At 47.5% G+C, this 17,433-nt stretch overlaps 1 protein-coding gene across 1 annotated transcript; it reads right to left on the reverse strand.

Annotated features, from left to right (window-relative positions):
* Positions 1–395: 395 nt before the first annotated feature.
* LOC138799677 (riboflavin-binding protein-like) lies at positions 396–16,870 on the reverse strand. The gene is made up of 7 exons (XM_069981177.1): positions 16,814–16,870; positions 15,669–15,814; positions 9,613–9,712; positions 5,006–5,134; positions 4,243–4,351; positions 1,120–1,364; positions 396–769 (listed from the first exon to the last, which is right to left on the reverse strand). Exons 2-6 carry the CDS (start codon positions 15,805–15,807, stop codon positions 1,140–1,142), a joined length of 702 nt encoding a protein of 233 aa, XP_069837278.1. The 5' UTR covers positions 15,808–15,814; positions 16,814–16,870; the 3' UTR covers positions 396–769; positions 1,120–1,139.
* Between the last annotated feature and the right edge of the window lie 563 nt (positions 16,871–17,433).

Below are 17,433 nucleotides of genomic sequence, written 5' to 3' on the forward strand. Positions count from 1 at the left end.
GACACCACCCTGTACTACCACCCCATAGTTTTCCTGACACACTGTACTGCCATCCCATAGGTTACCTGATGCATTATACCATCATCCCATGGGTTACCTGACAGACTGCATCATCACCTTTTGGGTTATCTAATATGCTGGGGGACATTTACAAAGGCTGCCCCATTGGCTTGAGCCAGGGTGAGGGCCCAGATTCCTTCCTTATCCTTGGCGCACACCTGCCGCATCCTCCTTCGCCTGATGGGGGTAAATTATGATACAAATCTACAGGTGCAGGGCTGGCCGGGTTTACTAAGAGGCGTTCGCCTCTTAGTGAATCCAGCCAGGGAAGAGGGGCCAGCAGAAAAGTAAGTCAAACAGTCTGGAGCAGCAGGAAAGACAACTTTCTGAAGCAGTTGCGCAGGCTCTACAGCAGTAAAATGGCTGTACATTTTTATTGAAAACTATTTTGAAAGTTAAACAATAAAAAAAAAAACAATACAAAGGTCCCTAGGCCTGTAGATAAGAGGACGGCATATACATTCCAATCAGGAGGAGACACAGTTTACTATACAGATATATTATACTGTGGCAGGAGCAGTGCGGCTGAACACCTGACGGCAGGAGTCGCTCACTGCACAGTCTCCTGGTTGTTGGATGGAGATGGTGGAGTCTATGAAGGACAAGGACCTCTTGATTCTCTGGCTGCAGTTAGGTTTATGGTTTTCTGCTGTCAGATATTTTTGTGTGTTTGATGCCATGTTGTTCGATCATCCTGGAAGGACTGTACCTACGAAAGAAACCAATATTCAGACTTTATCACTTCCCTTTCTTGGCCAAATATAGGAATCATATAGAGTGTAGCATCTGGTATTCCTGTCCCATTATCTATAATAATTCAACAATATATCACATACATCATCCGGGCCCAGGAGTTGATAATCTAAAGTTCCACATTATAGTGCCATATATTATAAGTGTAGCTGCCCTGGAACTATGGATGGGGCTACTGCAGTCTATTGGGCTACATGGGTCTAAAATATATTGTATTTTATAACTCACATTTCTGGGGCTCAAGAGAGTTATCTGCACCATGTGAACATGGCCTGATTGATACACATGTAATAGACTGACATTTACCTCCTTCCTTCATGTAAAGCTTAGTTATCCTCTTCTTGGTCAGGCCCTGTCTTGCTTGGGGGCCCCTGCAGCCGCGGTTTACAGGCTTCCTCCTCCCCACTTTCCTCAGACTGCTCATTCTCCAAAATATACTTGATCACATTCCTGTCGGTCACGGTCATGTCCAGGCAGCGGCACGGAGAGGTGCTGACCACAAATGAGCTGCCCCAAGCGCTCTGACACAAGTCTTTGCCATTCACATACATCTGGTTCAGAGAGGACAACGATGGTTAGAGGGGATGGTGACATATGATCGGGGCCCTGCTGTACATTATAAGAATAGTTGCACTGGGCCATGTAGATGTGGACCGTGTCGTACATTATAAGTATAGCTACCCTGGGCCCCGTAGATGTGGGCCTTGTCATATATTATAAGTATAGCTGCCCTGGGCTCTGTAGATGTGGGCCTTCTAGTACATTATAAGTATAGCTGCCCTGGCCCCTGTCGTACATTATAAGTATAGCTACTCTTGGCCCTGTAGATGTGGGCCTTCCAGTACATTATAAGTATAGCTACCCTGGGCCCTGTAGATGTGGGCCTTCCAGTACATTATAAGTATAGCTGCCCTGGGCCCTGTAAACGTGGGCCTTCTAGTACATTATAAGTATAGCTGCCCTGGACTCTGTAGATGTGGGCCTTGCCATACATTATAAGTATAGCTGCCCCAGGATCTGTAGATGACGTCTTTTATAATTGCCCATCCTCGGCCCTATAGATGGCGCCAATGTAGCAGTTTCCTAGTGCAGACATCGTACTGACTGGTTCCATTCAATGACCACAGCCCTATTGGTTGCCCCCATATTCCCAGCACCTGATGCTGATGCCCCCAGGATGCCACGTGGCTGCGGAAGCCTCTCCGACCCACTGAGGGTAAGAATAGACTGAGGGGCTTGTACTTAAGTGTAATATATAAGTGCGGGCCCCAGGTTATTACCGCACAGTGCTGGCAGCCAAAGCCATAATTGTGGTCTATAGTGGAGCCAAGAAAAGAAGGATATTTATTTAAAAGCTGCGAAGGGCGCTCTACATTGTGTGCCACCACAATCCTGCCATAAAGACAGTGGGGTGGGTATTACACAAAATTCACAAGAACCAGGGAATAGGCCGCAGTCACATACAGAGCCTGGGGCTCCACCAATACCAGATACTGATGACTTCTAGAGAAATCAGTGATGTAATAATCTGCAGAATGTTACTGTGATATTCTGGCTCTTTTTGTATAGGATGCTAGTGGAGTGGAGATGCAGGTTTGGGGGCTCCAGGCATGGAGAGGGATCACAGCGCTGGATTCTCCCCCTCACCGATGGGTCGCTGGCGAGGGATCACTCAGTAATCTGCTGGCACCATCCACCACAGAACAAACAAATTCTAATGTTATGACATGAGAGACACAGCCAAGACAAGCTGACGGGTGATGTAAATAGTAAGGGTTGTGGAGAAACATATTAAATCTTAATATCTGGTAATGATCTTCCCTGAAGATGCTAAACAGGCCCCGCAGCACAGAGGAGCTGTGAGACCCGCAATGACCCCTCTGGAAGTGAGGGGGATTGCTGTATAACATGGTGTGTGCAGATAAATGGCCCTCCTGGGCCCCTTTTACATAGACTCCCAAGCCCATGATAGTCTTTGCTGACTTTAGGACAGAAAGGTGACACTGACAACCTCAGGGGGCTCTATAATTTCCCCAAATCCCAGGAACTGACTTGACAAACAATCTGCAGCTGCTTCTTGGGTTTGTTAGGTCTGTGGTGGATCCTATTGCCAAGTTTTCACGTTGGACACAGCCTCTGATATTCTCTGCTTACTCTGCTCCTTCTTCTTCTGGTCATCAGGGTCATATCGGTTGTCACCCAGATTGTTCTTTTTTACTTGTGGAATTGCGCTTGCAGTGAAGATCTATGGACCTGTTTGTTTCCAGCAGTTGCAAAATCACAACTCCCAGCAATGGTCTCCAACAACTTTCAGCATGCTCAGACAGCTACATAAGGCAGTGTGTCCAACCTGTGGCTGTCGAGCTGTTGCAAAACTACAACTATAAGCATAGCTGGCTGTGCTGCTGCAGTCTCTTTAACTCCTGTATATAGTTGCTATAGAGTTTGTAACTTCTATATATAGCTGCTGTAGATTCTGTGTAACTCCTGAACTTAGCTGGCTGTGCCACTGCATAGTCTGCGTAACTATTGTGTGTAGATTGTGTAGAGTCTGTAAAACCCCTGTATATAGCTGCTGGCTATACAGTCTGTGTAACTCCTGCACATTCTGTGTAACTCCTATATATAGCTGCTATACAGTCTGTGTAACTCCTGTATATGGCTGCTGTAGTCTGCTTAACTCCTGCACATAACTGGCTGTGCTGCTGCACAGTCTGTGTAACTCCTGTAGCTGTCTGCTGCAAAGACTCCCAGCACGCCCAGGTAGTTAACAGCCTGGCGTTTCAGGCTAATACGTTGGCGTTTTAGCCACATCGTGCATGTCGGCTGATTGTTGTCTTCTATTACACAAAACGATTATCGGCTGTAACGGGAAGTATTGGCCGAATACGGGCCTTAAGGCAGCCCTGAGAGTTGTAGTTTTGCAACAGCTGGAGGGCCATAGGTTGGAAACCATTGCCCTAAAGGGTTAAGGAATATAGATGTCACCAGCCGGAATATTCCGGGTGGGGATCATCATATCTTCAGTGATCCTGACTCATGCAGCATAGTCCTCTGACTTCCTCTGGAAATGTGTGGGATGATGGGCACTGCAGTGAGTAAGCTGGAGGACTGGACAATGTCTCAGAGTAATGCCCACCACCTCTATGTATAGCAGCGGCTGGTGCCCACTCCCTGGCAGCTGAGTCACACCCAGGCCAGCGCCTGCTCCAGGAATCACAGACCAAGGAACATCGCAAAAGAAGCTACAACAAAACTAAACTAGCAAAGACCTCACTTCTTATATACTGAGGCATCACAAAAGATGATCTCTGATGATGTCATCATATGTGGACCTAGCTCTATAAACTATATGGTTATACTGTGATGTCATCATGTGGGTGGCGACTTGTGATGATGTCACTGACAGCTGGAGGGTCCATGCGTTACCTGGTCATACGGGATACAGTCATTCTTGCAGTGGTTCCCACTCTTATCTATTATCCAGTCAGTGATAAAGTTGTGTACACAGACCAAGTCTGAACGACATGCGTTAAACCTGACAGAGAGAGTGATGACATCACACATTAATATGGAAAACACACACAAAAAGAGAAAGATATAGTGATGACATCACAGTCGAACACAAGAGATAGGTATAGTGAAAACGTAACAGGTCAATATGGAGAACACAAGGGATAGGTATAGTGAAAACGTAACAGGTCAATATGGAGAACACAAGGGATAGGTATAGTGAAAACGTAACAGGTCAATATGGAGAACACAAGGGATAGGTATAGTGAAAACTTAACAGGTCAATATGGAGACAAGTATAGTGATGACCAGGGAAGGTTCCAGATCTTTACCCCTTTATGTTATACACCTGTTATTTTTTTTTTACGAGGGCTGTTATATGGACCCTTCTCATAAATATTTATTAGATATCCCACCCATATAATTAATCAAACATCAATCATGTGACCTTACTACTGGGCAACAAGAATGTGATTGGTAAAGTCCCACACTGACCAGTTTGCCAAGCCCCACCCCTTAGACTTGCTTGTAAACAGACACGCCCCTTAGACTCATTAACTTAGAGCAACATCCTGCTAGTGGAAGATTCAGAGGAGTCCAAACCTCATCAAATTCATCTTGTGAATGGTGTGGCACCTCTGATCCTTGACGTGGAGGAAGGGTATAGGGTGACTCTTACCAACCATCGCAGAAGGACTGGCACAGGGGCACACCTTGGAGTGCAGCAGTAAAGTTGGGGTGACCCCAGTGAGCAGCAAGTGGGGAGCACTGGTAGAAACACTCGATCTTCTTTGTGTAATCCTCACAGCTGAAACACAGAAGTCACAGGATAGTATGACCAGAGGACAACAGGTGACAGTGCCTACTAGTGCAGGATGGCTTTAGTTCCATGGTTGGTATACACCATCAAGATGGTGGTAATTCACAAGGCCCAGCTCTCCTATAGTCGTGTGTATAAAGCCTTGTGGGCTGACGGCCTTACCTGGTCCACTACTTATGTGTTCAGTATCAATATAAACAAAGTACAAATTACAGGACAAGCCAGCCAAAACGCCATATACCAGGCTAATGATGTCATCAGCTGCATATAATCAGCGTGGTGATGTCATCATGGTACATTGGATGTAATGACTTAATCAGAGTTTGATATGATGACATTCTCAGGGTGGGTTTGGTAACTTTCTTAGGGTGTACTGACAGCATCCCTGTTTCCCACAGTCAGCTCCCTTACCCCAACCTCAGCATCCCTGCTCCCCACACTCAAATCCCTTACCCCAACCTCAGCATCCCTGCTCCCCACACTCAGATATCTTACCCCAACCTCAGCATCCCTGCTCCCCACACTCAGATCCCTTACCTCAGCATGCCTGCTGCCCACACTCAGATCCTTTACCCCAACCTCAGCAAGCATCCCTACTCCCCACACTCAGATCACTTACCTCAGCATCCCTGCTCCCCACACTCAGATCCCTTACCCCAACCTCAGCATCCCTGCTCCCCACACTCAGATCCCTTACCCCAACCTCAGCATCCCTGCTCGCCACACTCAGATCCCTTACCCCAACCTCAGCATGGCTGCTCCCCACACTCAGATCCCTTACCTCAGCATGCCTACTGTCCACACTCAGATCCCTTACCCCAACCTCAGTAAGCATCCCTGCTCCCCACACTCAGATCCCTTACCCCAACCTCAGCATCCCTGCTCCCCACACTCAGATCCCTTACCCCAACCTCAGCATCCCTGCTCCCCACACTCAGATCCCTTACCCCAACCTCAGCATCCCTGCTCCCCACACTCAGATACCTTACCCCAACCTCAGCAAGCATCCCTGCTCCCCACACTCAGATCCCTTACCCCAACCTCAGCATCCCTGCTCCCCAAACTCAGATCCCTTACCCCAACCTCAGCAAGCATCCCTGCTCCCCACACTCAGATCCCTTACCCCAAACTCAGCATCCCTGCTCCCCACACTCAGATCCCTTACCCCAACCTCAGCATCCCTGCTCCCCAAACTCAGATCCCTTACCCCAACCTCAGCAAGCATCCCTGCTCCCCACACTCAGATCCCTTACCCCAAACTCAGCATCCCTGCTCCCCACACTCAGATCCCTTACCCCAAACTCAGCATGCCTGCTCCCCAAACTCAGATCCCTTACCCCAACCTCAGCATCCCTGCTCGCCACACTCAGATCCCTTACACCAACCTCAGCAAGCATCCCTGCTCCCCACACTCAGATTCTTACCCCAACCTCAGCATCCCTGCTCCCCACACTCAGATCCCTTACTCCAACCTCAGCATCCCTGCTCCCCACACTCAGATCCCTTACCCCAACCTCAGCATCCCTGCTCCCCTCACTCAGATCCCTTACCTCAGCATGGCTGCTCCCCACACTCAGATCCCTTACTCCAACCTCAGCATCCATGCTCCCCACACTTAGATCCCTTACCCTTACTTCAGCATCAATGCCCCCCATTGTCAGATCCCTTACTCCAACCTCAGCATCCCTGCTCCCCACACTCAGATCCCTTACTCCAACCTCAGCATCCCTGCTCCCCACACTCAGATCCCTTACCCCAACTTCAGCATCCCTGCTCCCCACACTCAGACTCCTTCCCCTAACCTCAGCATCCCTGCTCCCCAAACTCAGATCCCTTACCCCAACCTCAGCATCCCTGCTCCCCTCACTCAGATCCCTTACCCCAACCTCAGCATCCCTGCCTCCCACACTCAGATCCCTTACCTCAGCATCCCTGCTCCCCAAACTCAGATCCCTTACCCCAACCCCAGCATCCCTGCCTACCACACTCAGATCCCTTACCTCAGCATCCCTGCTCCCCTCACTCAGATCCCTTACCTCAACCTCGGCATCCATGCTTCCCACTCAGATCCCTTACCACAACCTCAGCATCCCTGCCTCCCACACTCAGATCCCTTACCCCAACCTCAGCATCCCTGCTCCCCACACTCAGACCCCTTACCCCAACCTCAGCATCCCGTTTCCCCACACTCAGATCCCTTACCCCAATTTCAGCATCAATGCCCCCCATTTTCAGATCCCTTACCCCAACCTCAGCATCCCTGCTCCCACACACTCAGATCCCTTACCTCAGCATGGCTGCTCCCCACACTCAGATCCCTTACCCCAACCTCAGCATCCCTGCTCCCCACACTCAGATCCCTTACCCCAACCTCAGCATCCCTGCTCCCCACACTCAGATCCCTTACCCCAACCTCAGCATCCCTGCTCCCCACACTCAGACTCCTTACCCCAACCTCAGCATCCCTGCTCCCCACACTCAGATCCCTTACCTCAACCTCAGCATCCCTGCTCCCCACACTCAGATCCCTTACCCCAACCTCAGCATCCCTGCTCCCCACACTCAGATCCCTTACCCAAACCTCAGCATCCCTGCTCCCCACACTCAGATCCCTTACGCCAACCTCAGCATGGCTGCTCCCCACACTCAGATCCCTTACTCCAACCTCAGCATCCCTGCTCCCCACACTCAGATCCCTTACCCTAACCTCAGCATCCCTGCTCCCCTCACTGAGATCCCTTACCCCAACTTCAACATACATGCTCCCCACTCAGATCCCTTACGCCAACCTCAGCATCACTGCTCCCCACACTCAGATCCCTTACCCCAACCTCAGCATCCCTGCTCCCCACACTCAGATCCCTTACCCCAACCTTAGCATCCCTGCTCCCCACACTCAAATCCCTTACCCAAACCTCAGTATCCCTGCTCCCCTCACTCAGATCCCTTACCTCAACCTCAGCATCTCTGCTCCCCACACTCAGATCCCTTACCCCAACTTCAGCATCCCTGCTCCCCACACTCCGACTCCTTACCCTAACCTCAGCATCCCTACTCCCCACACTCAGATCCCTTACCCCAACCTCAGCATCCCTGCTCCCCACACTCAGATCCCTTACCCCAACCTCAGCATCCCTGCTCCCCACTCAGATCCCTTACGCCAACCTCAGCATCCCTGCTCCCCACACTCAGATCCCTTACCCCAACCTCAGCATCCCTGGTCCCCACACTCAGATCCCTTACCCCAACCTCAGCATCCCTGCTCCCCACACTCAGATCCCTTACCCTAACCTCAGCATCCCTGCTTCCCTCACTGAGATCCCTTACCCCAACCTCAGCATCCATGCTCCCCACACTCAAATTCCTTACCCAAACCTCAGCATCCCTGCTCCCCACACTCAGATCCCTTACCCCAACCTCAGCATCCCTGCCTCCCACACTCAGCATCCCCTTATGCCTACCTCAGCATCCCTGCTCCCCACACTCAGATCCCTTACCTTAGCATCCCTGCTCCCCACACTCAGATCCCTTACCCCAACCTCAGCATCCCTGCCTCCCACACTCAGATCCCTTACCCCAACCTCAGCATCCCTGCTCCCCACACTCAGATCCCTTACCCCAACCTCAGCATCCCTGCTCCCCACACTCAAATTCCTTACCCAAACCTCAGCATCCCTGCTCCCCACACTCAGATCCCTTACCTCAGCATCCCTGCTCCCCACACATTTAGATCCCTTACCCCAACCTCAGCATTCATGCTCCCCTCACTCAGATCCCTTACCGCAACCTCAGCGTCCCTGCTCCCCTCACTCAGATCCCTTACCCCAACTTCAGCATCAATGCCCCCCATTGTCAGATCCTCTACCACAACCTCAGCATCCCTGCTCCCCACACTCAGATCCCTTACCCCAACCTCAGCATCCCTGCACCCCACACTCAGATCCCTTACCCCAACCTCAGCATCCCTGCTCCCCACACTCAGATCCCTTACCCCAACCTCAGCATCCCTGCTCGCCACAGATCCCTAAGCCCATACTGTGTCCTCCCTTACACATCACTTCACTGCCTCCACATTTGCCCCCTTCTCTACACCTGGCCCCTACACTTGGCCCCCCTCTATACACTTGGCTCCTGGCCCCTGTATATTGCCTCTCTTCCCCCTACATTTGCCCATCACCCTACACTTTGATGGCTGGGCAGTGCTTACAGTATAATAATTGAGTTGTATTATTAGCACACAACGGAGAGGGGATAATTTCCAACAACCCTATGAATGACGCTGCAGAAGGTTATTGGCAGCAGCACTCGGACTTGAGGGTGACCCCATTGTGGCGTCCAGTCTTGGTGTCTAAGGATGGGGTGCTTATATTCCTTAGAATGTACATTATAGATCTGACCCAGGTTTACTTTGATTAATAAGACTTGGCCTCAAGGGGCCACCAGTCAGATATAAGGGGCGCACTTACGTCCTGCTGAGGTTTCCACATCGGTTCCAGTAAAAGTTATCCACCTGAAGGACTGGAGACTGTGAGAGTTTCTCAGTGAAGTTGGCGTGACAGCAGGAGGCTGAAAGAAGAGCCTACGTGTCAGGCTATACCACAGAAACATGGGCCGCTATATGTACACATACTACTGAGATTTGACCACTATATACTAATGACATGTGACATGCTATATATCTATTTTATATACACACTATTGGAGCAATGTATGGTGATCTAGTATGTTTGCTACAGTATGGCGCTATATTGTTATAACACTGCATTGTGATATACTGTATTGTTATAACATTCTATGGTGGTATGTGGGTACTGTATAGTGGCATAATAAGTCCTGTATGGTGGTATATTGTTGAAGCCCTGTATGGCGGTATACTATATGAGTTCTGTATGGCGGTATATTATGTGAGCACTGTATGGCAGTTATCAGATCATGTTGCTGATCACAGTCAACTAGTAGTTGTGAACGATCTCTTAAAGTCTTTAGATGATACATAACTTGGGAGTAGTATACATGAAAGCAAAGACTGTATTACATGGCACAACAATTATCCTCATTCCCCGCTCACTGTCTGTGCTATTACATGCACAGATAGCGGGACTTTAAACATGCGCTATTTCATGAAACGATTATCAGCCTTACCGGCCACTAATCGGCCATGTGAGGATGATAATTGTGTTGTGTGATATGGCCTCTTCCTCACAGATCTGTTCTTTGCTACAGTTTCTACGCAGACATATCCATATCCCATATAAAATGTTACACATCACACACTTGGGATGGCACAAAGTAGCCCATATAATTGCATTACCTGACCATTCTTTCCTGATTCAAGCAGCCTGTGTACATCCACCCAAAGTAAACTTCCAAAGGGCAACTCCAGCTATTTTTATTTTTTTTCTTTCAAATCAACTGGTGTCAGAAAGTGGCAGCGATTTGTAATTTACTTCTATTAAGACATCTCAAATATTCCAGAACTTATCAACTGCTGTATGTCATAGACATAGAATTGTAGGACATACAGTATCTAAAAGTACTGGAAGACTTGGGATTTTTTTTAATAGAAGTAAATTACAAATCTCTGGCACTTTCTGACACCAGTTGATTTAAAGGAAATTTTTGTTGCCCTTTAATATGTTGCTACTAGGGATGGTCCAAACCGAGTTCGGTTCGGGTTTGTACAAACCCGAACTCTCAGTAATGATTCCCGCTGTCTGCCCGCTCCGTGCCATAGGCTGTATCCCAGTTTTCCAGGCGGTCCTCCCACTGTATCCACCCGCTCCACGAAGCGGGCAGACAGCGTGAATCTGATGCCGAGCGTTCAGGTTCATACGAACCCGAACCTCGGAGGGTTCGGACCATCCCTAGTTGCTACCTCTGGGGAAACCATAACAAACAACCTATTCTTACCTCCCTATGCTACCCTTGTGTCCTCCTATGTCATTTTTGGGTTCCCGATTGAGCAATCTCACCTCCATTTCCCAGACGGACTCATCTGGGGGTGTCGGCCTACTCAGCCACTGGCCATGGTGCTGTCCTGTCATGCTCATTGATTTGCTGAGTGAATTGTCACCACCAGAAGGGTCTGTCTCAGAAGTGGAGGCAGGATTGTTCAGCCGGGGCCCCAAAGATGGCATAGGAGGACAGCGGGGGAATGCAGAGAGGGAAGAATAGTTTGTTATCTGCTTGCAACATTAAAAGTTTACTTTGGACGGAATACCCCTTTAAGATGTTAGCGAATGAAGGGGAACATTTTATCCCTATACTGCCACCTTTACTGCCTGTAAAGTTCTATTCACAATTTAAAATAAGTAAATACAATTATGGCAAGAACTCCTGTAGAATGTCACTAGATGTGCTAAGAACTCTGAAAAGCCTAAAAGGCCTAAAACTTTGAGGCACAGATGTGAAATACAGAGCAGTGACGTTACATGATACCCAGTGAAGCTCTGATTGTATTCAAACATACCCAACCCCTATCTGGTATCTTGGGTGTAGGGAGATAGGATCTTAGTAAGGGATTTTAAAAAATGGTCAATTCTGGTAAAACTGAGTTAGCGCATCTTATAGTGCATAGGTCCGCACTGCCCTTTTGCTATGGGCCGTTTTCAGCACCATCCATCCATCGCTAAATTTGTTTTCCCTCTCAGTCGTGCAGGCACAATGATAGAGTGAAGTGACCTCACCATGTCTGCATCACTAGTATGGAAGATCGCGCTTGCTGCATTTGGATCCCCCCCAGCAATGTCACAAGAGGGGTGTGTATTTCAGCCTGGATGAAAGTGAAAAGAGAGGGGCTCAATGGCCGTAAAGGGAACCTGTCACCTGGGATGACGGCGGTGAGCACGGCCGAGCAAGATGTCAAAGCAGAAAAGACTAAGATATAAAATCCTTTTTTAGCTGGAGGTAGTAAAATACACCAAAGAACATGGAAACAGGGCTGCTTAGAGAAATTTTGGGCCACTCCCCCAGTAACAAAATGAGATGGGAACAGAGGAAACTGGAGGATGAGCTGCAAAAAGCAGATAAAAGTATACACACTTTTCATAGGCATACTGCAAAATAGCCACAGTTATGCAGTGATGTTACGTAGCTGGGCGAGGCGGTGATGTACCGCTGAGACACTTGTCACGGTGGCCAGGAGTGGTATTGCCCAACCCCGGATGCACTGACACATGACTTTGATAATAGAACAGGTGTAAGTAGTGCAGGTGTATGTGCAGAAGTTAACACTGAGGCTCAGGTAATTTAACCAGGAACAGATTTACTGTAAAATCCTTTTAAGGGTACAAGTATAGAAATAAAAGTCTCTCTTTCATAAGGTGCAATAGCACAGAAAAAGTACTTTAGTGCATGGAAATTACTTGAGCTAGTTTTGTGAGATAGTACTTCAGGAATACTGTAGACTTGAGATACTGTAGATACACTTCACAGCTACATTGCTAGTTGAATATAGAGATAAGATACTTGACTGGATAGGCTTGACTTGAGAACAGTAAGCTCAGGGTAGTGGGGCCCTGTCTAGACCCTGAGGTTCTCAGCTGTGGGGGCTGTTAGAAAGAAGAGTTCCTACTTCCACGAATCATCCTTCTAAACTATCTTTTGGGCACTGAGGGACACAGGATTAGGGCCGTAGGCCAACCTAGTGGGTAAAGCTAGCCGTCAAGGCAACACCTAAGAAAACCTAGCAGTTGGCAGTAGAGTTTTTGGCTTTAAAGCGACTCTGTACCCACAATCTAACCCCCCAAACCACTTGTACCTTCAAATAGCTGCTTTTAATCCAAGATCTGTCCTGGGGTCCGTTCGGCAGGGGATGCAGTAATTGTCATAAAAACAACTTTTAATCCTACAGCGCTGTGTCTAACGGCTTACATTAGTATATGCATTAGGCTGGCACACCCTCTCTGTCCTTCCTCCCCACCCTCCTCATCATTAGGAATGATCCAGGCAGATTGCTTCCTATTCCCCAACTGTGTATATAATGAACATGGGCTGGATCGTTAATACACCTGTGCAAAGCTCAAACAGCAGTAAATGTTCCTGGATCATTCCTAATGATGAGGAGGGTGGGGAGGAGTGACAGAGAGGTGGTGCCAGCTTAATGCATATACAAATGTAAGCCCCGGCCGTTAGACACAGCGCTGTAGGATTAAAAGTTGTTTTTATGACAATAACTGCATCCCCTGCCGAACGGACCCCAGGACAGATCTTCAATTAAAAGCAGCTATCCGAAGGTACAAGTAGTTTGGGAGGGACAGATTGTCGCTTTAAGTGTGCTTACCTACCGACTGTCATATAGAGGACCTCCTGCATACTCTTGCAATGTTTCTGGACTAGCTCTTGCCGAATTGTGCAATGTTAATAAGAAAAATAGCCACCCAGCCTAGACAGGGTTGTCCCTTAATCCCCTTAACCACAGCCTCACCACATTTAGGCACTAGCCACTGAGTTAGATAAGTTCAGACAGTAGTGAGCAGTGAGGAGTTTGGGGGGTTCTTGATGGCAGGTGTATTGTTCTAAAACAATCATTTGTTAATTATAGTAATAGTGGTTAATGCTGCTGTTGACTGCTGACTTTATGTTTATATATTATTCTGTTATTTTATTGAATAATTAAGCCCACGGTTTGGTTCAAAATATTTTTTCCTCTTTTTCTTCTCTAAAACCTAGGTGCATCTTATTAGGCAAAATAAACAAATATTATGCCCACACCTTGACGAGCACCATTACCTCCACTTATGACTAATACCCCCATACCATTACTAAATCCACTATATAAAGACCAGTATCCCCCCACCCCAATGCACTGACCCAAATAGAGGTAAATACCAGCTGTGAACAGACTCTGCACACCATGTAAGCAATTACAGTGCAGTTACATCCAGTGACTCACAAGTGACATCTTCTATAAGTGAATCACAGGTGAAATCATCTCTGATCGGAGTTACTTACTTTTTTTTTCTATTTGGCTCAGCCATTATGACTACTTCTTCCAGCTACAACTTATCTCTGCAGACAAATATTTTAGGCTCATAAATTGAGAACAATCCTGATCTCTATGCAAAAGTGCACATCTCTGTTGCTTCACACTGTAAGGCTATGTTCACACTGCGTATATGTCTGGCCGCATATTTTCGCGGCCAGACATATACGCGGTAAACTCCGGCCGGGGATTTACGATACTTGCGGCCGGCTACGTACGGAGCGCGAACTTACGCCCGTAGTCTACTTACGCTTCCCGAGCACCCTACGTAGCGATCTGACAGCGGTCTTTTACTTGGAAATCTTCGCCTAGGCCCGGACACCCCACAGAACCTTTTGGATCGGCACAAAAAGCTTGCAAAATGAAGAAATCACCACTACAGGCGTAAGTTACTGCATTTTCGTCCTCAAACAATGGTCTGGTTCATTTTTTACGGTGCTGCGTACGATCCGGGCGTAAGTTCGTACGTAGTGTGAACTGTGCAGCCGTACATCGTATACTTTCCATTGTACGCAAACTACGTAAGTCTCCGGACGCTTATTCACGGAACGCGCTACGTCCGGAGACTTCCTCCACATAGTAGTAAGGCATTCTCTGGGCACCCATTTAGTAGATAAGTGCACTCTGTGCACCTATATAGTATTAAGGCCTCCTTTGTGCATCCACATAGTATTAAGGCCTCCTCCGTGCCCCTATATAGAAGTTAGGTCCCCTCTGTGACCCCATATAATAGTTAGGTCACTTTGTGCACCTTTATAGTTGTCAGGCCCCCCTCTGTGCATACTCCCCTCAGAAGATAGCATTGTATGTAATCTCTTCTGGTATCCTGGTAGTTAGCCCTCCTCTCTATTAGATAGATCCCCCTCATGTTAGGCACTCATCAGAAGCATTTTAAGTTGAAGAGCCTGCGCTGCTGCGAGTGATGCCAGTGCAGGGGGGCCCACTTTAGTGTGGGGCCCACAAGGGGATTTCCTAGTTCCCCAGTGGGCCCAAGTGCTCCTCTTTAGCCCCAATCTCGGCTACTATAAGCCTCAGTGAAAGGAGGAAAACAATTATTTTGCACTTTAGGCAAAGATTTAAAAGAAGTGGTCACAGCCTATTAATGGAGCACTGTATGGTGGTATATTATTGCAGCACTGTATAGCACGATATTGTTAGACCGCGGTATGGCGGTATATTATTGTAACACTAAATGACGTTATATAATTGGAGCACTGTATGGCGGTATATTGTTGGAGCACTGTATGGCGGTATATTGTTGGAGCACTGTATGGCGGTATATTATTGTTGGAGCACTGTGTGGCAGCATATTATTGGAGCACTGAATGATGGTACAGTATATTGTTGGAGCACTGTGTGGCAGTATATTATTGGAACACTGAATGACATTATATTATTGGAGCTTAGTGTGGTGGAATATTGTTGAAGCACTGTATGGCAGTATATTGTTGGAGCACTGTATTGTGGTAAATTGTTGAAGCACTGTATGTGGGATAATATTGGAGCGCTCTGATGACATTACCTCTTGTAATCACTTACCTTCAGAGTAGAGGGTGCACTCCTGCATATTGAGCTCGGGCCCCGGGGCCACTTTATGATGAGTTCCCTGCAGACATTTATGGTGACAATAGACAGCAGACAGGAAGGTAAGAGTCAGGAGGATGATGGGAGTCTTCATTCTGATTCTGTATGTGCAGGAAACAACATGTTTATAACTGAAATAGGAATGTTGAGCTCTGGAAATGTAATGAAAACCTGAACCTTGTATTATATACAATGCATCGGGAAGTCTCCGGCACCAATCACTATGTTACATACAATGTACAATACATCTGGGAAGTCTCCAGCCCCAATCACTCCAGTCACATACAATGTCCAACACATCTGGGAAGTCTCCAGCCCTGATTACTCCAGTCACATACAATTTACAATGCATCGGAAAGTCTCCGGCACCAATCACTATGTTACATACAATGTACAATACATCTGGGAAGTCTCCAGCCCCAATCACTCCAGTCACATACAATGTCCAATACATCTGGGAAGTCTCCAGCCCTGATTACTCCAGTCACATACAATGTACAATACATCCGGGAAGTCTCCAGCCCCAATCACTCCAGTCACATACAATGTACAATACATCCGGGAAGTCTCCAGCCCCGATCACTCCAGTCACATACAATGTACAATACATCTGGGAAGTCTCCAGCCCCAATCACCCCAGTCACATACAATGTCCAATACATCTGGGAAGTCTCCAGCCCCAATCACCCCAGTCACATACAATGTACAATACATCCGGGAAGTCTCCAGCCCCAATCACCCCAGTCACATACAATGTACAATACATCTGGGAAGTCTCCAGCCCCAATCACCCCAGTCACATACAATGTACAATACATCCGGGAAGTCTCCAGCCCCAATCACTACTTGCCACCATCATTCAATCCCCCACAATGAGATGTGTTAACAGGATGGTGGAAATCTTTATAACCCCTAAAATTTCCCATCACCATCAATATTCAGGACTATTATTCCGCACCTAGCCGAAGCCCCTTTGGCAGTGATTCCTCGCTCTCCCTTACAGTAAATAAAGATCTTTACATTGACAACAATGATCAGCTATTACACTTTGCGGTGGTCCCCAATGTTCCTGCTTGTCCCAGTGTTGTGGCCTCTCTTACCTTTACTTGAACAATGGACCCTGGCCCTGCTGTCTGTTTGCCTTCCCTGTCTCCTGTACACAGTTGGAGCGTATCAGGAGTTATATACCCCCACACCACTGCGGACCACCTGCTGGGAGGAGCCTGAGCCAAGGACATAAGCGGCTGAAATGTACACTGGGTTGCAGGGACTATAACGTATAGGAGATGGACCCCAAACTATGAGGACGGAGCAAAAGAAAGCATAAAAATACATGTTGTCATCCCCCATTCCTTATGCTGCGTTTACACGGAACGATTAACGTTCGAATTTTCGCAATAACGATCGCATTTGAGCGATAATCGTGTAAACACAGCAAACGATTAAGCGATAAGTGAAAAATCGTTCATTTTGATCTTTTAACATGTTCTCAAATCGTCGTTCATCGTTCGCTAAAAATTCGCAGATCGTTCCGTGTAAACAGTCTTTCAAAGATTAACCCTATGTAAAAGATGGGCTTAAGCTATCTTGAAAACGATCGCATTAACGATTTTTCTTACGAATTTTCTAACGATTTATTCATCTAAAGGCTGATCGTTATAAAAACCAAATCGTTGCTTCAAAATCATTAAACGATCGATTGTGCGAATTATCGCTTCGT

Source organism: Dendropsophus ebraccatus, chromosome 8 (assembly GCF_027789765.1).
Source record: "Dendropsophus ebraccatus isolate aDenEbr1 chromosome 8, aDenEbr1.pat, whole genome shotgun sequence".
Taxonomy (NCBI): Eukaryota; Metazoa; Chordata; class Amphibia; order Anura; family Hylidae; genus Dendropsophus; species Dendropsophus ebraccatus.